Genomic DNA, 25,819 nt, shown 5'->3' with positions numbered 1-25,819 from the left:
TGTATCTCCAGGGAAGGAAAACCTGTGCCAGAGTGCCAGTGCTACCTGCCCAGTGCCCAGTTATTTCACCTAGAAACATTTATTTTATAGAGAGCAGAAGCTTGAATAAGATGGTGGCACAATGAGAATGAATAACGAGATATTCTCCTTTATGGGGAGAACTTGGGTTCAAAAAGCAAAATGCAGCTGCTCCCTAAATCCCCACCTGCCCCATCCCAGAGCCCCAGGCCTGCCACTGCCTCTTGTGTTGGCAATGCAGAAATCCAGTTCCCTGGGGAAATATCTTCCCATGGCTAATGAGTTTTCCTGCCAGGAGGGATGGAGTCACTGGGAGCTCGGGCCTGAGCTACAACATTTAGTTGCTTAGGAACAGCCTGGTGCTCTGTTTCGGGAGTTCTGGCAGCAGGCAATGTTTATTGGGCTTAAAATCCATAGATCAGCCATTTCAAAAAATAAATGGTTGTCACTGTAGTAGCTGTAATTACTGAGGTTAAAACACAAACAGAAAAATCCCTCCCTAACTACAATTCACTTTGAATCCAAGTCAACATGACTTTGCATTTTTAATTTTCCAGTAGAAAAAGAAACAAATAATTTATCAGCTTAAAGCTGTTTGGGTTGTTTAGGGGTTGGGGGGTTGGTGGTTTTATTTCTTTGATTGATTTTGGGGGCTTTTTTTTTTTTGCAGACTTTCATCCAAAGCTTATCTTGGCAGCAAATTCCAACACAAGCAATTAATTCCTTACAGAACTAAGGGCTCAGACACACAAAATGAACACTGTGTGTGTAATAATACAACAATAAAATAACATAATAATGTAATAGTAACATAATAATATAATAAGACCCTGTGCAAGGGCTGAGCTGGGCAGGTGCCCAGGTTTTCACTGCTGTTCCCAGTACAAAACCAATTTCAAACACACAACTCTGTGACCCCACTTCCACCCCAAGTGCCTTTTTGGAAGGCTCCATGTGCTCAAAATGGACAATCCAGCCAACCAGAACATCTAGAGCTCAAAAACTTGCCATTAGTCCAGAAGGCTGAGATGAACCTGCCAATATTAACTTGAATTTCACCAGCACCAACTGCTCTGCACGGAAAACTGCACATTTAAAGCACCTCCTTTTTGCAAGCCCCAGCCTTTGTTTTTTGCTCAGGTGCCAGGGATGTTTTGTTATGTCATCACATTTTAAACTAATTATATAGAAGAGGAAAAAAAAAATCATCTTTGTACAGACATTTATGGAGAAACAAACCCCCTTCAGGTTCCCCAAAGGGTTGTATAAGATCTTCTGCTTCATCTCTCTCCCCTATTACCAGCTTTTTATCACAGGTTTTTGGCTGTGTAATTTACCTTCCTGCTCCTGAAAGCAGGTTAAGAGTTTCAGCTGTTAAAATAAAACCTTTCCTCCCAGCCAGGCACCACCTGACTGAGTTTAATTTGCAGCGAGGAGAAAAACACTCAAAGTGTCCGACATCCTTTGCCACAATTTCTGTGATATATGAGTGCATAAAATTAACTGCGCTCCAAGGGGCTCCCAGGCCTTTCAGAAAAGATGAAATTTGTAAATTTGGAGAAGAGGGAATTAAAGTTTAACCTTAAACACAGCCTCAGGGAAAGGTTTTTATCCTCCAAACCGTAACTTTGTCTTTTCAACAGAGCAGAGGCCACACAAAGACCTTTTCCAAACCTCCTTCCCATGGAGTCACTCAAACCTCCAGAGCAAGTGGCATTTGCAGCAGCACCAGAGCTCTGGACCCCTGCACTTCCTGGGAATTTGCTGAATGCAATTCCCAAGTAATTACAGAGAGTGGATCTGGTGCTATTCTTACATAAAGGTACGATGTACGTCTTTGATATTTTTATTTAAATACACCCCAATATTCCAGTATGGAAAATACCTGGGTCCCAGGCACTGTACACTAAGAAATTCAAGCTGTGCTTTCCTCTTCATTGTTATCACCTCAGTTCCCAATCTCTGAATTTATTAATTATCCCAATTATCTATTTAATAATTATCCCAGAGAGGTTGTGGCTCCCTGCAAGTGTCCAAGGCCAGGTTGGATGGGGCTTGGAGCAACCTGGGCTAGTGGAAGGTGTCCCTGCCCATGGCAGGGGGGTGGAATGGGATGAGCTTTAAGGTCCCTTCCAACCCAAACCAGTCCAGGATTCCATGATTAATAAAATATTTCCTCTTCACTGGAAATGCAAGGGCTCTCATGAGCCATTTGGACCATCTGTAGGATTCTTCTCAACCTTCACTATATTCTCCCCTCTTCACACCCTGTGGTTTAGAGCCTTCTTTGCACTAGTTTTACATTTCCTGCACATGGGAATCTGCCAAATCCAATTGGTGTTTGACTATTCTCACCTTTTTTGGGTTTGACTATTCTCACCTTTTTTGGAGATCAAAAACCATTTTAACATTGACTTATAGTTCTCCCTCTGAAAACGATACTTTTCTACCTTGTATTTATTCTGAATATCCCATATGAGATGTCAACTATTCGGAGAATTTTATTTTTGCTTAGGGAAAAAAAAAAGAAGTTTCATGCAACATGACTATTTAAAATCATTTCAGTCTTAAGCCACATTCAAATCCTTGGGCTCCTCTGCCCAGTGAACCTTTTGAGCAAGTTTTCTTGTTTTACCAGGTTTGTAAATAGTACAGTACTCAGAGATCTGGCTTGAACTTCAATAGGAATAAAATCCACTTGTGATCAGAAGATCAACCCCATAAAATTATTTCCTTGGTCATAAAAAGAGCAATTTAACATTCTGCTCACCCACCACAGCTGCAGCAAACACCACAAAACCACCTCCACAACAACAGTAATAAACAAATGTCTCAAGAAACAGCATCATTATCTTCCAGATCTTATTTAACCTGACTGGGGAGAGCATTTATTTATATATTTGGTTTCATAATCACCCAAAGCTCTCTTCTGAGCTCCTTCCCAGACTACCATTAGCATCACTCATCCCTGCCAGCCTGAACACAGCCACAACATTTGCTCCAGTGCAAAGAAGAGCCAGTGACTCTCTCCCCCTTCTTCTCAAACTCCAGCCAACAGGATCGTTTCTGCTCCAGGCAGTTGTACTTCTCTGCTCTTCTCATTTAACATCCATTCCCCCTCCTTAGTTACAAGCTTTAAACACGTTCCACCTCGCTGCCCATTTCTGGGCTTCTCTCCCCGTTGTTCTGCTCTCTCCCTCACACAATCCTCCAGTTCTCCTGGAGCTCACTGAGTGCTGAGCCCACCACCCCTCCTGCTGCTCTCCCTCTGCCACCTTGTTATCTGGTGCTGTTTGGTTTTCTCTCCTGTCATAAAACTCAGCAAATCCACATTTCAGTGCCGTTTCCACCTGGAAATGCCCCTCTCTGAAATCCTGCTGTGCTTTATTTCAGCAGTCCTACAAAAATGCTCCATGTTCCACTCACGGCTCCAAGGTTGACCCTTTGGCTCTACACTCACAGAAGCAGCAGGACCCCTCTCTACCTCCATCCCACCCTCAGGAATCTGTCATCCATCACTGCCCTCGCTTCCATCCCCTCCAATTCCAGGGAATTGCACAGGAAGCAATGTCTCAAATGCTGGAATCATTGGAGTCAGGGAGCACAGAACAATTCTGAGGGTTAAATATTTGTGGTTCTCATTAACTGATCACGATATGACCATCAGTGATGGGTCCTCCTGTTGATCCTAACACTTATAAAACAAACAAAAACACCCCAATCCCCCCCAAAACCCTCTATAAATAGATCTCTGCTGTTTGCACTGTTTCAATTAATTCTGTTGGAGTTTTGAGCAACCTGGTCTAGTGGAAGGTGTCCCAGCCCATGGCAGGGGGTGGCACTGGATGATCTTTAAGGTCCCTTCCAACCCAAACCAGTCTGTGATTCCATGATTCTCACACCTTCTCCTAGTTCAGTATTAAATAGTGACAAAACCAGGTTTGCTGCCTCCATCCTGTACAAGGTACATGATTCACAATCCTGGCTTACAAGTTCTTCCCAAGGAAAAAGTGTTACTGTAAATCTTCCAAAGGGAGGGGAAAAGCAATTTATATTCTCACGACCTCCTTTGACTTCATTTCCAACACTCACTCCTGACAGTTCTTACAGCTTTCCAAGTTACAGTTGGAAAGTAAAAACCAGCAAGTGGCATATTCTGTGAGTTGGTCTAATTACTCAAATTCCTTTCCGAGCTACATTCAACAAACACTTTGAAAATTTGCTTTTGTGGGCACAGCCCCAGTGAGATGGGCACAGCTCTTCTCCTGCTCAGCCTCCAACACCTCTGAGACCTCATGGAGGACTCAACCAGATCTGCTGGCAAGAAAATGTTGCTTCTTGGTGCAAATTCAGCCTCACTTTAACAAACTGTTGGGTGAATTTTTTAAGTGTAAAACGCAAATTATTTCCCAATAGTTTTCTGTGCAGGTTATCCCTTTGCAAATGAGTTTTCAATCATGTCCAGTGCACAGGGAGACACGTCCAGTCTCAGTGAGCAGCACAAGTCAACAGGGCCACGTTTGCAGTCACAGATCTGTTCTCCCTGACCTCAGCCAGGGGCACATTTACACCAGGGGCTCTTCCTGTGCATCCCCATCCATTCTGCACCACACTGCCTTCAGCCTCTCTTCATTATGGCTTCTATTCCAACCAGGGATCTGTCATCCTCTCACACATCATATTTCCTCCTCTCATATCAATTTTTCCTTGCTGCCAAGCTCACAAAAAGCAGCAATTTTTCCTCACCAAGGTAACCCTCATTTTGGCCCCAGTGAAAGCATCACACAAGTGAAAGCATCAGTGACAAGACAACCCTGGAAGCAGGTAGAACCCCAAGGATTATTAAATTATTTAGCTTAAACTCTTCACTTTCCAAACCCTCCTTCATGACAGCCACAGTCACTGCCTGGTAATTAGCCTGACACTTGTATTTTCTTCTCTCCAGCACAAGCTCAGCTTCCAGCAGCATCTGTGGAGGGGGCACAGGTTGTTCCTGTGCAGGGGCAGCACTTGGGGCAGACCCTCCCCAGCACAACTGGGTGTCACTGGGGGTGCACAGACCTCTGAAAAGGGTGCCCACCTCTGAAAAGACAACGGGCTCAGAGGCCCATCTGCCAAAACTGCCTCCTCACACAACATCCACCTGGAAGGACCAGCACAGTGGGACACACGGGTGCACTAATGGAGGGATAAGAAGAAGAAATCTGAACACTGACACCTGCTGATGGTTCAGGAGGCTCAAGAGAAGGGCAGGTGCCATGTCAGCTGCACAGGTAACACACCTGTGCCTCAAGGGCCACACCTGCACTGGAGGAGCACAGACACAAAACAGCCACACATTTTCACAGCTGAGTGTTTGCCAGACAAGGGCAGGAGCTGCTGCTGCAACTGAAGACAGTGATGTAACATCATCAATGTTACATGAAGGGCAACCAAACACTACGTGCAACATTTTTTCCAGGTTTAAACAAGCTGCCCCCAGACCCCCCTGCAGCCCCTTTGCACCCAGAGCAGCACAGGGTGCCCCCCTCATTGGCGTCTCCTCCGGCCACCAGGAAGGACCCGAAACACCGACTTGTCTGTATCAGAAAAGGACAAAGGAGGAGACACTGCTGGAAGCAATGAATGAGTGGGAAGAACAACCAGACAAGCTGCAAATCGATGCTATTTGTGGGAGCAGTGCCAGCGGATGAACTCAGTACACCATGTACTCTTCAAAGTTGTTCTAACAACCACCTCCTGCAATCCTTCCTGTGCCAAGTTAACCCCGTGACTGAGGACACCCAGCCCTTCTGCTGTGTGCAAAGAAGAATCCAAACCTCCCTCTCATTTTTTTATAGAGGTATATATTAAAAAAAACCATGAAAGATTTACAGACACACACTCGCACATGTAACTCGTACTTGGTGTATCTATATGTGGTTATGTGCAAGTGTTATCTAAAATATGTGTAAAATTAAATAAGGCTGAGCTTGCTACCCTTTGTAATTAAGGCAGATGGAGTCCTGCTACAGGTACTCCCAAAAGGACTGAGCCTGCATTTGTAGCAGTGCAATGACAGTCCTGTTGTAGCAGTGAACATCATTAAGGGACAGAGAAGAAAAGATTAAAGCAGGGAAGGGAACTGATAACAGTCTGACCTCCTGGATTTAATTTTCACTGCTTATATTTCTATGTGGCTATAGAAAAGAAGGAATTTTCAAGCATGTTTTGCTCCTCTAATCCAGCATTAGAGTCAAAACACCACCAAAAGCCATGTCAAAAGTCACCTGAGGTGCACACACAGAACACCCACCAAAGCCATCACGTTTGTCCATGTAGCAAGTGCAATGCCATGGACAGGCAGGCCCAGCCTGCTCCTCTTAGGGGGAATTACACCTGAATTTCCACAATGCAAGAAGAAGAAATACATCCAAGAAGCCATGGCACGATGACCTGCTGGAACACTTTCCAAGAAGAGATCGATCTGATTGCTGTGACTCAGCTGAACAACACAAGAACAACAAACCTGGATGGAATTTTATCAAGATCCTTCCCCACCCTCCACTGCTGACTCTTCCCCCAGAAACCCTTCCTGTTGCCTCCACTGGACTCTGCTCCCACCACTCACAGAATCATTAAGAGGAAAAGATCTCTGAGATCATCGAGTCCCCCCTGTGCCCATCCCCACCTTGTCCCCCAGCCCAGAGCACTGAGTGCCACGTCCAGGCCTTCCTTGGACACCTGCAGGGATGGGGACTCCACCACCTCCCTGGGCAGCCCCTTCCAATGTTAAACAACCCTTTCCATGAAGAAATTCCTCCTGCTGTCCAACCTGACCCTCCCCTGGTGCAGCTTGAGGCCGTTCCCTCTCCTCCTGTCCCTTGTTCCCTGGGAGCAGAGCCCGACCCCCCCCGGCTCCCCCCTCCTGTCAGGGAGTTGCAGAGCCAGAAGGTCCCCCCTGAGCCTCTTTTTCTCCAGGCTGAGCCCCCCCAGCTCCCTCAGCTGCTCCTGGTGCTCCAGAGCCTTTCCCAGCTCCATTCCCTTCTCTGGACTCACTGCACTCCAGACATTCTGATGAGGATGACAAGGATCACACTTCTCCCTCTCCATCTCTCTCTGCCTTTTATTTATTAATGCTTGCAAAAAAAAAAAAAAACAAAACCCAACAGTTACTACCAGGGGAAAAAAAATTCTGTTTTGCTGTCAAGTGCCCTGTGCCTTTACCAAGGTCAAAGGGGAAGCACTATGAACCCTTGCTGTTCCCCAGGCAGCCTAGTTCCATGCAGCATTCCTCAAAATGGGAGGGAGGAAGGAGCAGGAGGCAAGGGAAGTAAAGAACTGTCCCTGTGGGGGATCAGGTGTATCAAGAATTAGTTGCTATCTGGACACCAGCACATGTTATCACAAGGGAGTTCAGCTGGAAGCAGGAGGGAGGCACAAAATATCTTTAAGGAATGATAGTCTAATGCATGAAATCACCTGTCTGAAACCCAGCAGGTCACAATTTCTATCACTATCTGTCATCAAAGTTCCTAATACCCTCTCTACAAAGAAGGTGGCCAAGGAGATAAAGCACTCTGCAGTGTAATCTGAGGCAGCTCCAAAGCCAAATGACTTACCCACACCACATGAATGCCAGATAACTTAATGCCAGATCCTGTCAAAGCTGTGCTGTGGTTTTCCCAGCCAGAGATGAGAACACTGAACTGTACCACAACAATTTGGAGTCGTGAGCAGTCTCCTGCTTTCATCAGCTGTTTACAACTTGAGGCAAATAAAGATAAAAGAGAAATTGTTGTGGATAGAAGAATAAATTATTGTAAAAAATCTGAAAAATAGATAGAACTCAGTGACTTCACTCAGTGAAGATGCCTGTAGGAAACCAAGGTCCATTTAGATGGCTCAGCTCAGTGATTTAAATTCAGCCAAAAACCCTCTCACAATGGGCTTGGAAATCAGGACACTGAGCTTCTCATCTCAGTCTTACACTAATTCAGCTGTGCAAATGTGAACTCCTTCCTCTGGGCTTCCCCTGCCTCCCTTTGGGGCTGGTAAATACTGGGGGGTTGCTGGTTGTGGTTTGGGTTGGGTTTTGGTTGATCAGGAGTTTCACTGGATGGTTTGGAGTTTTTTAAGCTTTGTTTTTGTTGGTTGTTTTAACTGCAGTTTCACAGCTAAGATACAGCTAGGAGAATAATTTTTAGTAATTTATTACCCAGTTAGAAGATGAAAGATGAAAAGAAACCCTCCCTTTCCCAGGCCATGTCTTCCAGCCCTGTTCCTGAACCTCATCCGCCTCCAATTCCCAGAGCTCTGGGCTGTGCACAGTGAGCCTGAGGTGACACCAACCTGGATTCACCTGGAATAGTCTTGGAATAACTTACAGCTTTAGCAAATGAAGTAGACATGGCTTGACTAAGTTACAAAAATGCAAGTAATTGGCAAAAAAAGATCAAAAAAGGCAAAGCAAAGCAGCCTTAATGTGGAGGGCGCAGTGACATTCAGCTTTGGGGCTGCCTGATAACATTAATACTGATAAAGAACAAAAGCCTGACAAGTGTAATCCTGATACTTTCCTTTGTGTGATTCCTTTGAGGATTACTCAGCAATTAAAGATTTCTAACAGTCTTACATTTCAAAAGGACAATGTTCCAATCCCCTAAGGAAATCATCATGAGCCATTTACAGATTCTTCTTGGGTTTCAACTTTTTAGAGAGAAAAAAAGCTGTGGACATTTAGCTGTCTTAATTGGATGAACAGCTTAACATCTGAAAACATTTTAAATATCTGTTATTTCTAGAATGTTAAGCATGATTTCCTCTCCAGCAGGACCAGTGTGAGCTGCACTGGCAGCTGAGGCTCCTTTTCTGCCATTTATCACTCTGTGCTACAAGAAAGTGTCAGTGAACAAAGGCCTTTCTCCACTGATTTTGCTACTTCATTAACCAAAAGTGGCTGGGTGCAGTTCTACTAAATAAAAGGGACATTCTGGTTATTAAAGAGAAACAGAAAATATCTTGAATTAATCAAAACATCACTGCAACTTCCCCCCTCAGCAGGTATTTTTGAAAGCTGACTGGTTTCTGGTCAGCCACTGCAGACAGGGGGGTGGTTACCAGTAAGCCCAGTTCTACACCACCCAAGAGCCCAGCTTGGAAAATCCTGTGAGTTAACAGCTCTTGCTGAGGCCCCTTAGAACCCACCAACACCACAGCCATTCCCCAGAACTCAATTTAGACAAAGTGCTGACTTGCATAAAAAGCTCATTGCACAGAAGGTTCCATCACCTGCAGGTATTTGAAAGGTGAGGTGTACAAATAACTTTAATTCAGCAGGAGATTATTATGGCTCTGTTGGGTTTGCTCCCTTCTCCTCAGCCACCACTGTCCTTCCAACAATGCTAAAAGCAAAACAACACCCACCTCAACAGAGGCTTGGAGTTGTGACTTGTGTTGTAACAACCTACAAACCACTGAATAAGTGCCCAGCAGTGCCAGGGGCAACACTGAATGTCAGAGCCTGGGCCTGTTCACCTGCTGTCAACAGGAATAAAAAAATAAATGAATGAAAAGGAATCCTCCTTCTCAGACAACAAATGAGATCAAGAGAACAAGAGTAAAAAAATACAATGTCCAGCAGTTAACTGAGATCAGAAATAAAGCAGCAACATCAAGAAAAGAAAGGAGAGACTTAGAGAAGCATTTTAAACCAGTAACTTAGTGAAGAGGAGCCCTTTCACTTTATCAACACACAGTGGGCTTCTCTGATCTCCTCTGGGGTCACCTGGGCATGGCAGAAGTGACACTAGAAGAGTGACCCTTTAGCTCCCAGAATGGTTTCATAAAATTCACATGGTGGAAATTTTTCCACAAGTGCCTCTGTAGCAACAACGCCACCAAAATAAAAGATTCCCCTCAAAAGGGGTCTAATCATAGTCTCTAGAAAGCAGGACTTCTGTCAACTGCATTCAGCCAGGGAGGGAATTGTTCAACAGATCCATCACTGTCATTTAAAAATTACTTGGAAGTTTTTCAATCAAGTTTTTGCTTGATTGGACCAGACACAGTGACTGGAATCAACCATCAATAGGGCCATTCGTCCAAAAAGGCTCCCAGGGAGTCAGGATCCTCTTCCCCTGCCATAACTGTTCTCATCCTCCTCAGCTCTCCAAGGAACTACACAGGGAATGCAAACCTCAGTTTCTAGTCTGTTCTTCTCCCCCTGAATCAACAGACCTCAGGAACAGATGCCATTGAGTCAGTACAAGGAACAAAACCAGTCGAGCCCCAGGTTTAGCCCTGGGAGTGCAGGCACATGCTGGAAAATTACCAGCTCATCTGAAACCCTTCATCTCTCAGGGCTTTGCTTCCAAAAGAAATGGCAGAGCCTCGTCTCTTATGCAAATGACACGTGGCATTTTAAACCTTCTGACATAAAGGCAGGAAACAAAAATACAAAACATGAAAAATTGACTACAAGACTCTTGTATGTTGTCAGTGCCCACAATTATGGATGACATGGGAGGGTCTTGCAGGAGTTCAGGGAGGAACAAGCCACCAGTTGACCAAAGTACCAATTACCAACACCAACTGCTGATTTCATCCCCTGCAAGCACCTGGAACCCTCCAATTATGTTAATCTCAGGGGAAAAAAAAAGAAAACAACCAGCCCTGCAGCAGATTTTTAAAGGTTTATAGCAGATTCCGCAGAAGGGGGTGAACAAATCTTTTTAAAATGAAAAACATCATTTTCCTAATGCCCTCTGCAAAGGATGGCTGCATTAATCCTGGCAGTCTCCACACGTCCTCCCCCATGTTTTCCAAAGGCAGCCAGAGCACCGAGGCTCGTTCAACAAATGGCACCGTGAGTCAGTGGGGCTGGAGCTGTGGGTAGGAAGGAGATGACGCCGTCCATGGAGGCACAAAAGTCCTCAATATGATTCATGTCACAACACGGATCCAAACAAGTGACTTATGGTTTAGACACAAACTAAAAGGGTATTTCTGTGTCCATGCCGAGGGACTCGCCAGCAAACACGGCACGTTCCAACAGCAAACACAGCCCAGTCCAGCCACCAAATCCACCCCCTCCTTCCTCAGCAGATAAACACTTGGGCCAGCAGGGAATGTTACTCCAAATCCAGCAGCAGTCCTTGTACAGGGAGGTAAAGTTCAGACCATATCATGGAATCACAGAATGGTTTAGGTTGAAAGAGACATTAAAGATCATCTTGTACCACCCCCCTGCCATGGGCAGGAACACCTTCCACTAGCGCAGGTTGCTGCAACCTGGCCTTGGACACTTCCAGGGATGGGGCAGCCACAGCTTCTCTGGGCAACCTGTGCCAAGGGCTCCCCCCCTCTGAGCACCATATGCTCCCACTGTCACTCAGAACTACTTTCAGAAAGTAGAGCAGCTCTGTTTTTAACCTGGAGCTCTGCAAAATTCCAGGAGCTTGACAGTGAAGCTGCAGATCACCACAGGCGAAGGAAAAGCAGGGGAAGGAGCAGGAGAATGCCTGTATGTGTCAAAGCTGACAAACCCCTGTTCCCACACTAAAAGACCTCATACCAGCATGATTAGTCACAAAAGATAGCAGCTTTTGTTCCTGTCACACCGTGTCATTTTACCTTTAATGAGATATCCCCCCAAAAAAGAAAAATCAAATAAAACTTGTGAGTGTTCCTAGAATGTTCCAGAGTGGACCTGGCTCCTCCAAACACAATCCCAAGCCAACCTAACCCCTCAGCCAGAGCAGCACTGAGCTTGGGAAGAGATCCTTAAATACTGTCCACATAGAACTCAACAAATATTGTGCAACCACCAGCCCAACCCACCTCTGTCTTCTTCTGGGACCATCACTGGAACTGCCTCATGTTCTCTCTACAGTCCCCTCTCAATGACAGGCAATTTATTTTAAGTTATCACACAGGTGAAAATGAGTTGTGAACACACAGTGAACAGGCACAGAAACTCACCCTCCTCACAATAAAACTTTTTACTTGTCTCGAGATAAACAAGTCAGATATGAGGTCAGTTCCCGGTCTCTCAGTACCCCAGACCTTTGTCACAAACATTTTATGATACAGGCACTGTTCTGGGACCCACCTGCCATCAGAGACAAGCAGGTGCCCCCTGCTGATGGTGTTTTACTGCCACAGAGAGAGTCCTATATCACAGACACAGCCCATGAGCAGGGAAAGAGGGAAGGAGAACCTCTTACACCAGTGGGAAACACTCAACTGCTGGATGCTGCCACTTTCAAAACCACCTCCTTCTGCAATCAGCACAGTCCTGGATCAGCTCTCTAAAGTGAAACAGCCTTGGATTCCTCCTTCCCCTTCGTTTCTACAGAAAAGAATTTCTTCCCATAGAACTAATCCCAATTCTTGTGTTTTCTGGCTTCAGAGCTATGCTAATTCTGGCTATAAACAGATACACATTCAGTATTTAGTTTTCAGCTCAAAAGGCAAAAGAGGGCCTGAACAACAATCTCAGAACTTCAGAAACCTTCTAATTTTAAATATTACAATCAAACAAGCTGCACATATTTGTGATGTCAGACTCCTATTTCTGTTGTTAACTAGGTCTGAGAAACAAAAAAATGAACATAGAGAAATTCAACGTGGATAAATACCACAATTTTGAAATCAACAGTTGCTTTAATAACTATAATAATTACACACTCCCTGAAAAACCTGACTAAGCTTTGAAGTCAGCTCTGCCAACTCTGAGGAGGTTGGACTAGACACTTCCAGGGGGGCTCAGCCAGACTGAGGCTCTACATTTATCCAAATCCCCATTTAGAGCACATTCCTGCAATTCTCCCTGACCTGTTCTCACAGGCTGCACTCCTTTCACTGGGAAAGAAAATAACCCACAGCACAGAAGAGCCTTGGGCAGGGCCCTGGGGTCTATGGGGCTTATAGGGCGTATGAGGCCTTTGAAGCCTATGGGGCATATGGGACCTATGGTGCCTATAGAGCCTCTGAAGCCTATGGGGAATATGGGGCCAACCTGGACTATGGGGCCTCTGGGGCTTATGAGGCCTCTGAGGCCTTTGGGGCCCATGTGGCTTATAAGGCCTATGGGACATATAGGGCATATGTGGCCTATGGGGTCCATGGGGCCTGTGCAGCCTATAGGGCCCATGAGACCTACTGGTTTGATGTTTTTGTTTTCTCTTTCTTTTCAAACCAAGTCCAATATCTCCATTCATTAATTACTACACACAGTTTCCAGGCAGAAGGGATTTTCCACTTTTTGAACCTGTGCAAGCCCTTAATAAGATGAACAACTGATGGGAGCAAGACTGTGTTTGTTTAGCGTGGAGTCAATACCAATTTCTCAGCTGAGCAGTTGGGGTGTGACCCTCCCTCTTACCACTCCAATCAAGTCCCCTCGGCCGTATTCCCCTGTCAGGTGCTTTTTCCCATCTTCCATCCGGATCACGGAGCGAAGGCGCCCGTTCAACACGATGTAGGTGCAGTCAGACTTGTCCCCCTGCCTGCAGAAAGGATCAATAACCAGGATTAGCGAAGCATCTCCGCTCAGCAAATGCATCTGGAGCCTTTGAACAGGTTGATTTTCCCTCCCTGGCTTAGAGGACACAGGAAAGGGTTTAACTGAGACTTAAACTTAATAAGCAAGCAAGAAAAGGAACAGGCACCTGTTAAAAGGTGACCTGGAAATATGTTTAATGTTTAAATGTGCAGGCTGTGCACAACTGCTTGAGGACAAGACAAAGGAGAATGGCTTTAAACTCAGACAGAGTCATTTAGATTGGATATTAGGAATAAATTCTTCCCTGTGAGGGTGGAGAGGCCCTGGCACAGGTTGCCCAGAGAAGCTGTGGCTGCCCCTGGATCCCTGGAAGTGTCCAAGGTCAGGTTGGACAGGGCTTGGAGCAACCTGGGCTGGTGGAAGGTGTCGGGGGGTTGGATCTGGAAAATCCTTAAGGTCCCTTCCACCCCAAACCATTCTGTGAGTCCATGACAGGCCTGGATGTGGATGACCAGGATGCCTCCAGGGGAGACAACACTGCTGGGTACACAGGGGCTTGTTCCCACTGCAAGGCCAACGTGGATGTGCAGAGAAATTGTGCAGATCAAAGAGCACATTCCCAAGTGGCTCCAGATTTGGGTTCCTTTTGGTGCACACACCTCAGTCTAGCAGGAAGCTTTTGCTCTATTGAGTTGGCATGATTAGGAGTTGTGTCTGGAATGCCACACTTCTGGTGGAGGAGTTAAAACTAATGAAGGAATTCTGAAAGGTTTTAACAAGATATTGGCAGCTATGAATGCTCTGATGCACAGAGTAATCCAAAACTTCCATTAGCTTTGCTGCTGCAGGTATAACAATAAAAACTACAATTACAATTACACAGATCAAGGACTAAATTGGACCGTTACTCTCCCACCACTGCAGCAACCATGTAACAGCTCAACTGCATCCTAGTATAGATCCATAAAACTACGTTTTCCCAAGGTAACTTTTGCTCTTTAAACACAAATTTCCTGTTTTCAATTTACTACAGAATAAGCCTAACTGAATTACCTTTGAGTTTTGCTGTTTATTTTAGAAAGGCTGAAAAACTCCTTGTGCAATAGATGTTCATGCTCTTAACAAGGCAGAAACCACCACCAGAACATACAACTGTCTGTGTCTTAATCAATTATGTCACTTTAAAAGCTTACCACAACAACAAGAAAGGACGAGGAATAGTATGAAATAATTTAGTAACACCTGGAGACAAGAGACTGAAGCAATGCTGAAGGTACTGCAGAAAGAAAATTATCTTAAAATAGGCAGATAAAACCTGGTGGAATGGTTGATAAATACAGTGCAATGGGTTTCTCATTCTAGACATCACCAAGGGAGCACAGTTCATTAACTAAAAAAACTTCAAACATTCAATTTAGTCCACATCTCACCTGTAAACAGCTCGTCCAGCCTCCACCTCCATCCAGTCCAGAGCAAAGTCAATTTGCCTGACAAAGGGGGACATTCTCTTCACAACAGTGTGGGCCACCCCCAGGACCACACTGGGCTGCTCCCGCATGATCCTGGAGGGAAAAGGAAAGGGTTATTCCAGTGCTTCCCCAAAACAGGAACAGGTGCACACAGGTAACAACACCCCAGTGCAGCAGAAATTCCAAAATTACTACATACCCACAGGCACACTGCACTGCTGCCATCACAGCAGTGATTCTTTGACAAAGCATGGGCTGGCCAGCCTGCCAAGCCAGCCCAAACCAAATGTCTCTCAGAGCTGGCAAGATGCTGGCCAGTCCTGCTGTCCAGCCCAATTCCCTTTTCCAAGGGCAGTGGGATGGATGGAGCCATGGGAGCTCTTGTCTATGAGCCACCCTCCTCACCTCCCCATCACCCAGGTCTCTCATGACTCAGGGAAATGTTCATACTGTCCCCAGGATGATCCCTCCCTGCCCTTCTCACAGCTCACAGCTTCTCCCCAATATCACATCAGACTCTCTTTATATGTCAAGTCTGATGCTCTTAAAAATAAAAGACCTGCTCTGAATTTCAAATGTTCCCTTTTCCCTGTTGCAAAGACCACAAAGAACTGAAACACCTTCTAATAAAGCTCCTGATCTTCACACTGAATCTTTTGAGTCACGCTTAAAAGTCTCTAGTAATAAAGATATCATGTAATTCAATACTTTCCTCAAACTGAAAAACTTTGAGAAGGTTCTGCCAGGATAAGTGCAAACTTCACACTGACTGTGAGGCCCAGGGGAAATCACTCTCACAGACACCTGGGAACTGCTCAGGAATGTCTTATTTCTTGTTCTTTTTAGACTAAAGATCACTGCATCCTGTCACTGTGTCAGTGAGCACTGCAATTCTTCCTGAATCATTCCACAGGAGCACACACAGGTCAGGGTGTTCCACCTGTTTAGGGCAACTTATCTTTCCTGTTCCTGCACAGCATCAAGAGCAGTTGACGACAGATCACTAAAAAACAGCTATTCCATAAGAGATAGGATGATTCACAAAGAAGGAGATGTGTGTGTCTGCAGGAAATGCACACAGAGAGATGAGGAGCTCTGTGAAACCCCTCAGGGACAGAAACAAAGAGGAAAAAATGATAAATCACAGAATAGCCTGGGTTGGAGGGGCCAAGGGCCAAAGATCATCTCACTCCACACCCTGCCATGGGCAGGGACACCTTCCACTAGCCCAAGTTGTTCCAAGCCCTGTCCAACCTGGCCTTGGACACTTCCAGGGATGGGGCAGCCACAGCTTCTCTGGGCAACCTGTGCCAGGGCCTCCCCACCCTCATAGGGAAGGATTTCTTCCCAATATCCCATCTAACCCTGCCCTCTGGCAGTGGGAAGCCATTCCCCCTTGTCCTCTCCCTCCAGGCCATTGTAAACAGACTCTCTCCATCTTTCCTGTTGGCTCCTTCAGGCACTGGAAAGCCACAATTAGATCACTCTGAAGCTTCTCTTCTCCAAGTTGATCACTCCCAGCTCTCCCAACCTTTCCTCCATCCCTGTGATCATGTTGGTGCCTCCTCTGGACTCTCTCCAGCAGCTCCATGTCCCTCCTGTGCTGTTCCCCAGGGCTGGAGCAGCTCTGCAGGGGGGTCTCACCTGAGGGGCAGAGGGGCAGAATCCCCCCCTGCCCTGCTGCCCACACTGGGGGATCAGCCCAGGGCACAGGGGGTTTTCTGGGCTGGGCCATGTCCAGCCTCTCCCCCACCAGCACCCCCAGAGCCTTCTCCCAGGGCTGCTCCATCTGTCCATCCCCTGCCTGGATTGATTCTGGGACTTCCCTGATCCAAAGGCAGCACCAGCACTTGGCCTTGTTGAACCTCATGAGGTTACTTGGTAAGTTTTCTGCATCAATGTTCCTTTCCCAAGGAAGATGCCAGACTGCCATAAGAAAATCTGCTGAGCAGACCCTGTTATGAGGGAGCTCTCACTGAGCACGAGTCATGCCAGCTTTGTATCTAACCTCACACCCTAAAAACACAGGAGGGGAGAAATGCATGGCAGGAACACTGCCAGCCTTTGCTCCCTGACTGGATTGCAGTTCCTTGTGGACCACTGGAACCTGGCAGGATCAGAGCAAGCCCGAGTAGAGCTGCCTAATCCAAGACTGTGATAGCAAAAGCAGCCTCAGCAGGAGCTCTGCACTGCCTGGGTGTGGCACAGAGACTGTCCTGTAGTTTCTAAAACATCAGGTGTCTCCTTCATTAGTCCCATTGCTGCAGCTGGCAGGGGCTGTGGGTCAGTGCAGCACACAGGGAGCTTTCATAGATATCTCTCCTCCCCCTGGGCCTCCAATTAGTGCTTTTCACAGAAATGAAGCTTGTTATTTCTTCAGCCAAAATCCCCAAAACTGAGAGGCAGAGATCCTTAGGCACAGATCCCTGTTCCATATTGAGCTCATCACACTCACATGTGCTACGAGGTAAATTAAACTGAACACCACCTCTTCCATTTGGCACTCCTGAAAATCCACCCTGACCCAAAAACAGCATGACCCAAAAGCAGGACAGCTTTTCTCTCCTGACTCTCTTCTCTTGCCCTGATTTTTCCATGCCTTCCAACCACCTCCTGCCCAAGATACCTACAGACACACGGAAAACCCTCAGCCCTATTCCCCCTTTTCAGCTGGTTCAAAAGTTAAATAAAGCCCCTAAAAACTCTGGAATGGTTTAGCTCATTGGTTTTACTCCACTTGCTTATTTAGCCCTCAGTCTCCTCCCACACAGGCTGTCTGCTGTCGTCAATAAAAGCCATTTACTCTTTCCCTCCCTCAGGATATGTATCTTAATACTTAATGCATTCAAGATGTAAACTACTAACAGGCTGCTTTTATTTCCACATGGAGCTCTCTGTTATCTCCCTCAGTTCTCTACAAGAGAATTAGGACAGAAGGTAAAACCCACCCATACGCAGGAGAAGAGGAAAGCAGATTTTTTCCCTCATTATCAGCCAGGTTTTTTTCCTCTCACGTGGGCATTTGTGCTCTTCTGCTTGGCACATGCCTGGCAATGAGAAAATTAAAATCCAAAGCTCTGTACTACAGCAACTTGTTTCTGAAGGGACCCTGAGGATTCTTTATTAGAGAGCTCACCAAATACAGCAATGAAAGGGCTAAACCAGTTTGTGGGGAAGCCTGGGACTGACGCAGATATAACTGTGGATGTGGCTGCAAACTGATATTCAGCTCGGCTGGCAAGACCAAATAAAAATCAAAGCACTCCTGCTTCTCTGGCAAGTGCTCATGATTAGGCCTCCAAACCATGAAATGTCCTGAGGCAGAAGGTGTGAGAGAGACCCTGGTCCTGCAGAACCTGCCCCTGCTGACACTGTGACTGCCCCATTGGGCAGGAGCCCCCCCAGCCCCAGCGTGGGCACTGCCCAGAGAGCACTGCAGGGATGTGCTGTGCCATCAGCCTGTGTCACCCTGGATACACCACATCATCAGCCTGTGCCACCCCACACTTACACTCTGCAGAACAGGCAGTTATTGAGTCACGGCAGCAGCACGGAAAAGTGCCCCCGAGTTCCAGAGGAAAGGATTTAATCTGTTGTCCAACACCCACCGTGCAATTCTACACCCTGGGGCTCCTTCCATTACTGAGTTCTTTGCCTAATGGCAACTATTGACCATGTGCTTTCTGCTTCACCCTGTCATTAATTATTGAGAAAAAACACAAAGTGTTCCAGCACAGCGAAAAAGGAAGAGAGGAGTATATGTGACAGGAAAGGAAAAATGGAATTTTGGGGAATAAGGGAGATTCTTGTCAAATTTCTTCTAATCTGTAGCTTAAGATAAATACAAACAAATTAAAAAAAAATAACTCCTGTGAGGTTCTAAGCAAAGGAGAAAGCCAAACATTGTGGGGCTATGAGCACAGAATTTGGCATAAAAGTGGAAAATAAAACTTCTATTTAGTTTTATCAACAAGTGTTTCTGTCTCAGAGAGTTCAAAGTAAAAATGAACCAAGCTGATGCTTTTCAAAGCCTTTCTCCAATGACACTTAAATACAGGTACAGGATTTAGAAGTGCCATAAAGTCTGAGGTTCAGGACAAATTGTGAAGATGAAACACTGGAATATTAAAGAGCTTGTAAAATGCAGAGAACAGGCAACAGACTCTAAAGGAGGAAAAAAAAGATTTGGAAAGGTCCCAAAAATGATGAAGAGTTAATACACTGATGGGTTCTTGAGCACTGACTGGTAAGGGGTTAATGGAAGCAAAAAGATGGAATAAACAAGAGATAACTCAGTTCTTGAGAGAGAAGAGAAAACTCAGGAAAATGAGCTTCAGCAAATGAGAGAAATAACCCAGCCCTGAATATCAAAACAAACAAAAGAAACAGAGGAGGAAAAGGTGGAATCTGCCTGCTTGGCTGAGACAACATAATGAAATTTCAAGTCAGGAACAAGTAGGAAAACAACAGTAGCAAAAGACAGCCAGAAAAACCAGGCATTTAGAAGAATAGGCTGATATTGCATGGAATGGCACAAGTGGGAAGCATCCATCAGAAATTAGGCCACAGAGTAGACATCCACCCCACAGACTGGGAAAAGCACAGCTCCAAGCACATGCTGAGCCCAGCACGTTCATTCCACAGCATAACAGCCTCTTGCCTGAGGTGGGAAAACCAAAATCCCACAGTAAGATTCTGGGGTAGAGTTGATTAGGAATACAAACAACCAGAATTATTTAAGAAGCAAGAAGTATGTAGGAATATACAACGTAACAGTGGCCTAGAAAAGACAACAACCCCAAAAAGTCCTACATAGGACTGATGGCACATTCCAGCAGAAGCTGAAAAAGAAGTTTAGAAAAGGAAATAGAGGTATTTGAGACAAATTGTGTGTGTGAAATAATAGTAACTCTAAACAATAGGAATGTGGAATAAATGAAGGGCTTTAATCATTACTATTGGCAAGGCTACACTACTATCATTACTACAAGGCTAACCACAGTCATCATATTGAGTTTTTAATTAAGAAATACCTATACCTCCCTTTAAGCATTAAGTCCCAAGTCATGTGCTACTTCCAAGCTCCAGGAAGGAACCTGTCTTGCACTGGGGCATTACTGTTGGACCTATTCTATCAGTGAGCATTGAAAACCCACAATTACACCCAGACCAATCACTTATAACACACCCAACAGCCTGGGCTGTGTTAGGGAATGGAACTGGGGAAGTTTTCCAGCAAAAAAAACTAATGAATCCGAGAGAAAGGGCCTGACAAAGCAGCACTTAAACCAGCAAGGTCCAGGCTCTGGCCAGACTCTCTTATTTGGATTATGAAGTATATGAATCTTGGGTCATAATTCCCACCCCAATGAGTTAAGTGCTCTAGAGACCTTGAAAAAAGGAGATGTCACCATTTAATATTCCCATGTTCTCTTCTTGCTGGAGATAAAGCCACCTGACAGATGGATAAACCCCTCCTGTGAGCTGTGTGGTTTGCTGTGGGATGTGCTTTAGCAGCACTGCCCCACCCAGACACCCACCACTCACATTCAGAACCATGGAATCATCAAGGTTGGAAAAGACCTCCAAGATCATCCACACCAACATTTGACTGAATACCTCCATGCCCAGTAAACCATATCACAAAGTGCCACATCTATTCATTTTTTGAACACCTCCAGGGATGGGGACTCCACCTCTGCCCTGGGCAGCCCATGCCAGTACCCAACCACCCTTTCAGTGAAGAAACTTTCCCTAATATCCAACCTAAACCTTCTCTGGCCGTTCCCTCTCCTCCTGTCCCTTGTTCCCTGGGAGCAGAGCCTGACACCCCCCGGCTCCCCCCTCCTGTCAGGGGGTTGCAGAGCCAGAAGGTCCCCCCTGAGCCTCCTTTTCTCCAGGCTGAGCCCCCCCAGCTCCCTCAGCTGCTCCTGCTGCTCCAGCCCTTTCCCAGCTCTGTTCCCTTCTCTGGAAACACTCCAGCCCCTCAATGTCTCTCCTGTCATGACGGGCCCAGAACTGCCCCCAGGACTCGAGGTGTGGCCTCACCAGTGCTCAGCACAGGGGGACAGTCACTGCCCTGGTTCTTCATTCAAAAGGGCCATAAAAAAATTTAAAAAGTACTTAAAAAAAAAAAAATCAATACATGTTTTAATGGCAGAACTCACTCATAGAAATGGGACTTGGAAATGGAGAGGAAGCTGCAGTCTCTGTTGGCCTTGATGGTGAAGATGAGTGGCTCCCCAGTGAGCACAGCGAGCTGGCCCACGAGCTCCCCGGGGTGGGTAATGAAGAGACAAGTGTCCTCCTCAGAGTCAATCTTCCTCTGGTACACATGAAGCATCCCCGAGACCACAAAGCAAACATTAACATCCTGCAGCAAATGGGAAAAAAAAGAGCTCAACAAAATCCCCACAAGATTTTAAAAGCAATTATCACACTGACAGCACTATCACGACCGATCTGTTTTTCAGAAAGCTCCCTATGGTTTTTTTGAACAATTAGGTGATAAAATAAGACACAATAGTGAATTATTAAAAGCTGGTTATGAATATTTAAAACTAAGCAGCCACAATATTGAAAAATGTGTTTCTCTTTGGGTGGTTATGAAAAATGAAGGCTGCATCTGCAAGATCTCAAGGAACAATGACAGAATTGGGAGTGGAGGAGATAATGGGGAGTCACAGCAGCAGGATGAGGGGCATCAGGGGTCAGCAGAGCAGAACCCAGCAGTGCTGGAATTGGAGCTGCCTCTCATCTGCTTTGCATAAACTTATTTATTTACATAGTATTATCATAAATAAAGCTCATTATATCCTAAATACTTTGCTATAAACAAGCAACACAATTGACGTCGGGGGGGAGTGAGGGGAGAAATGCTTCACTGCAATTGAGTGACATCCCCAAAAGCCCTCAGTGCAGGGCATGAAAAAAGGCTTCCCAGACTCCATAGCTCCTGGGGAAGGACAGAGGTGGGATATTCCACCCCTTCTCATGAGGAACATCAGAGCTGACAACACACAGACACCAGACTCCCACTGTGGCTCTGTGGGAAGGAGCGTGCGGGAAGGCTGAGAGCTGGGGCTGTTCCACCTCGAGAAGTGATGCCTTGGGAGGGGTCAGGTGGGATTTTTTTCTCTATCATCAGTGTGTATAAACACTTCACGGGGGAGGGCAGGAACCAGGGCAGGTGCAGGTTCAGGTGGTGCTGACTCACCTGGTCCCCCTGCCTCGACAGCACGGTGCCAGCAGTGACCTGGTGCAGCGTCACTTTGCCGTTCAGCAACGCAGGATTCTGGAGAAAAAGGGGGTGGGAGGCACAATTTACTGCTCTGTGCACAGGTAAAGATTCCAGAATGTGAGGAAGCATATAAATAAAGCAAATAAGAGCAACTACTGAAGTTACTAAAGACAACGTTATAACCGTTTGAATCTCTTCAAAATATGGCACCTATTTTTGTATTTCTCTACCCAACAGACGTTTCCTCCAGAAGAGAAAGAAGGTTTGATCCATTTCAATTGATCACATTTGGATTCTTAAGGATTTTCTATTTGTCAGTTTTTCCCTCAGACTCTTTTAATGATCTATAATATATCAACTGGCATGAAAATCATGAAATATGAAGTTACTTTCAAAGGAAGGTGAAACTAGAGGAGACTTTGTAAATCATGGAGGAACTGGATAAGAAGATGCAAATCCTGCTTTATCCCAGCCCTTCCCTGAACACACAGCTCAGCTGACCTGCACGTGTGGAGCAGATTTTCACACACACCGTGGAACAAAAGCGTCCTCAAGGTCATGAATTCTTGTGTTCAGGCACATGTGGGTTGCAGAGAAGAGCTGGAATTTCCCTCCCAACTGAAGAGCACATGGGAGGGAGAGTCATTCCAAAGGCCACCCTCAGTTTGGAATGGCAAGGAGCTGAGCTGGCTGAGTGCAGCAGTGGATCCAAAGATTCCCTTCCTGCTCCAAAGCCAGTCACCAACATAAGTGGCACCTGAGTGCATAAGTAACTCCCAGTTAACCCAGGTTTTGGGAAGGCGAATTTCTTTATCAGAATCCCAGGCTGGGTTGGGATTGGAAGGGACCTTAAACCTCATCTCCTTCCACCCCTTGCCATGGGCAGGGACACCTCCCACTAGCCCAGGTTGCTCCAGCCCCAAATCCAACCTGGCCTTGGACACTTCCAGGGATCCAGGGGCAGCCACAGCTTCTCTGGGCAACCTGTGCAAGGGCCTCACCACGCTTATAATAAAGAATTTCTTCCTAATATCTAACCTAACCCTGTCCTCCTTCAGTTTAAGGCCATTCCCCCTTGTCCTATCACTCCATGCCCTTGTCCAAAGTCCCTCTCCAGCCTTCTTATAAACCTTCAGAAGTTCAGCATTTTACCATCACCACCTGAATGGGCTGGGGCAGAAAACAAGGCTCAGTTATGGATTCTTGTGCTCTGCTGAAGCCTGACAGTGCAGTCCTGGCTCTCCCAGTTTCTCTGTGTATTCACCTGTGCTCAGGGCTTTGCCACACAGGCAGAAGCACTAAAAGCAAGAGCTGCACTCACAGGAAGAACCAATTCAGCACAAGAGCAGAGCAGAATCTGCCCACAGTCATTAACCTCATTGCAGCAGGAAACCAACAGAGCAGAGATGTAAACACTCCACACTCATAATTGCTCTGCCAGGTTTGAATTTTGGGGTTGAAAAAAAAAATAGAGCAAGTGAAATAATCACAATTATTCTTTACACCTACTGCTGATAAAAAGAACATATTTTCATCAAAAAATAGTTTTATTGAAGCCCATCTGTTTCATGGGAACATACCCAATGCAGAGAACCTGACAAGCACCTGTCAAAATATTTCAGTTCAGCAACAGCAACTCAACTAATTTCCATGATTTTTTTCCCCTCTATTTATGTGTTTATGGTTGTATAGTATTACCTAAAGACAAAGTTGTAACTCTGAAAGCACCCCTCAGTAAGGGAATACAAGCTCCCTCATGAGCTCTACTTACCAACAGGATTTTGGGGCTGCATTGGGTCTAACAAAAATCACTGCAAAGATTTTCTTCATGTCTAAGACTACTTAAGTATGGGAATAGATTGCACACTGAGCTGTGAAGCCTCATCACTGGAGATCTTTAAGTACAGCTGAGCCAAAAACCTGCCAGAAATGACTTAGCAATATTTGATTCTGCCTCAGGCATGAGAAGAGCCTCACTGACCTCCAAGCAGACCTTGATATCCTCCTTTTCCCTGCTATTACCACCCCATTAAGCAGTAAAAGAGCTGACAAACAAGATCCATCCTGTCCAGTACCTTCTCTCTTGAATGGGTGAGCCCAGCAAGCCCAAATTCAGCACTGCACAGTTACAGGGTTTGTGGAAGTAACTCTGCACTGATCCCCTCCAGCTTTTAGGAAAACAATTAATTACCACAACAAACTCCATTTCCCAGCAAGTTTCTTCCTTTGCAGCAGGAAACTGGACAAATCAGGTTACAGCATAAATTACAGTAACAAATATAACAAGTAGCAGAGGTTATTTCTGGATAACAAACTAGGAGGGTTTATGATGCAGAAGTGAAAATACAAACCACTTATAAACAATAAGCAAACCCAGTAATTAACTGGGGCAACTAACTCGTTTGTCAAAGGAAATTCCCTTGTAACACACAGAAGAGATGCCCTGCAACACTGCTTAATGTCATATCATAACTGCAGACAAAGCTGAAACCATGTAAAAATTGTATGAGACTGAAAACCACTCATGACAGATCCAAGGAATTCAAGTTATTTAAAACAAAAGAAAAAAAAAAGAAAATTTTAATTCTGAAGTCAGATATCTAAAGGCCATTTGAAACAACAATGCCTCTCTCCTACAGTCAGTTATCCCCTCCTCTCTCAAAGTATCATGAAAATAACCCAACAACCAAACAAGCAAAATACCCCCAAACCTACCACCACCTGTCATCAAAACATCTTTATTTGATTCACTCTGGTTGGCTGCTCTGAAAAATGACAATTTAAAATGCTTCCAGCCAGCTAAGAAATAAAAGATCTCATTTTTTACCAGACCAGCTTACAGAATTAATTTTCTTCTTTTATGTAAGCAGTGTTGAACACAAATATTTTGCACGCAGCAAGATTTTTCTTCCACTGCCTGTTAAAGAACTTTTACTATCGTGTCTGGAGAAAAAAAATTAAACTTTCAACGAGATCTCTGGTATTTGGCTACATCCCATCAGATTCCAATTTGCTTGTGAGAAACTGTAAATTGTTATAATCCCCAAGTTTGAAAATCCTACCTTGTTTCATTGTTATTGAGACTTCATGTTACAAACATTGCCTATTAGGTGCTGCATTTCAAGGATACTGTTGCAATTAACTTTATCTCTCAACTGCTGCTTGTTAATTACTGAGAAATATATTCTAGACTTAAAAAAAAACCCAAAAGTGCTGTAATCATTTCAATGATCTTGGGATTTCTGCTCATTAATGATAGTTCTATCAAGAACAGGAAGCTGAGCAGAACAGATGAAGGGACCTGGTCCTAGTTCACTCCATCTGTAACAAGAATTCCTTCTAAAATAGTCCCTAGCCTTTCATGAGGATATAAATGCTTGAAAAAAACCTGAAAATGATCATAAGCCAGGTAAGTGTCCGGCAGACAGACCTTAGATCAGGGATGATTGGGAGCCTCGAGTGTCCCAGCTGGGAGCTGAGACTGTGACAGGGATTCTGAAGTCACAAGGGGAATAACTTGGAAATCAGGAGGGAATGTTAAAATCCAACCTTTTGAGTTCTACCAAGTGTAGTTTGGTGACAGCTCTGGGAGCAGAGGAGGAGGTG

At 45.3% G+C, this 25,819-nt stretch overlaps 1 protein-coding gene across 2 annotated transcripts in view; it reads right to left on the bottom strand.

Moving 5' to 3' along the window:
- The window catches only part of PNPLA7 (patatin like phospholipase domain containing 7), a 142,848-nt gene that overhangs the window by 91,031 nt on the left and 25,998 nt on the right, over nucleotides 1-25,819 (bottom strand). For both annotated transcript variants that reach the window (XM_027687457.1, XM_027687458.1), the window contains exons 16-19: nucleotides 22,190-22,267; nucleotides 21,141-21,346; nucleotides 14,935-15,066; nucleotides 13,385-13,508 (exon numbers count right to left, since the gene is read on the bottom strand). In XM_027687457.1, coding sequence (XP_027543258.1) covers nucleotides 13,385-13,508; nucleotides 14,935-15,066; nucleotides 21,141-21,346; nucleotides 22,190-22,267 — 540 coding nt within the window. The remainder of the gene's footprint in view (nucleotides 1-13,384; nucleotides 13,509-14,934; nucleotides 15,067-21,140; nucleotides 21,347-22,189; nucleotides 22,268-25,819) is intronic.

This window comes from Neopelma chrysocephalum, unplaced genomic scaffold, assembly GCF_003984885.1.
Source record: "Neopelma chrysocephalum unplaced genomic scaffold, ASM398488v2 Primary Assembly neopelma1_74, whole genome shotgun sequence".
NCBI lineage: Eukaryota > Metazoa > Chordata > Aves > Passeriformes > Pipridae > Neopelma > Neopelma chrysocephalum.
Note: the sequence above shows the minus strand (reverse complement) of the source record. Positions and strands in the feature narration are given on the sequence as shown.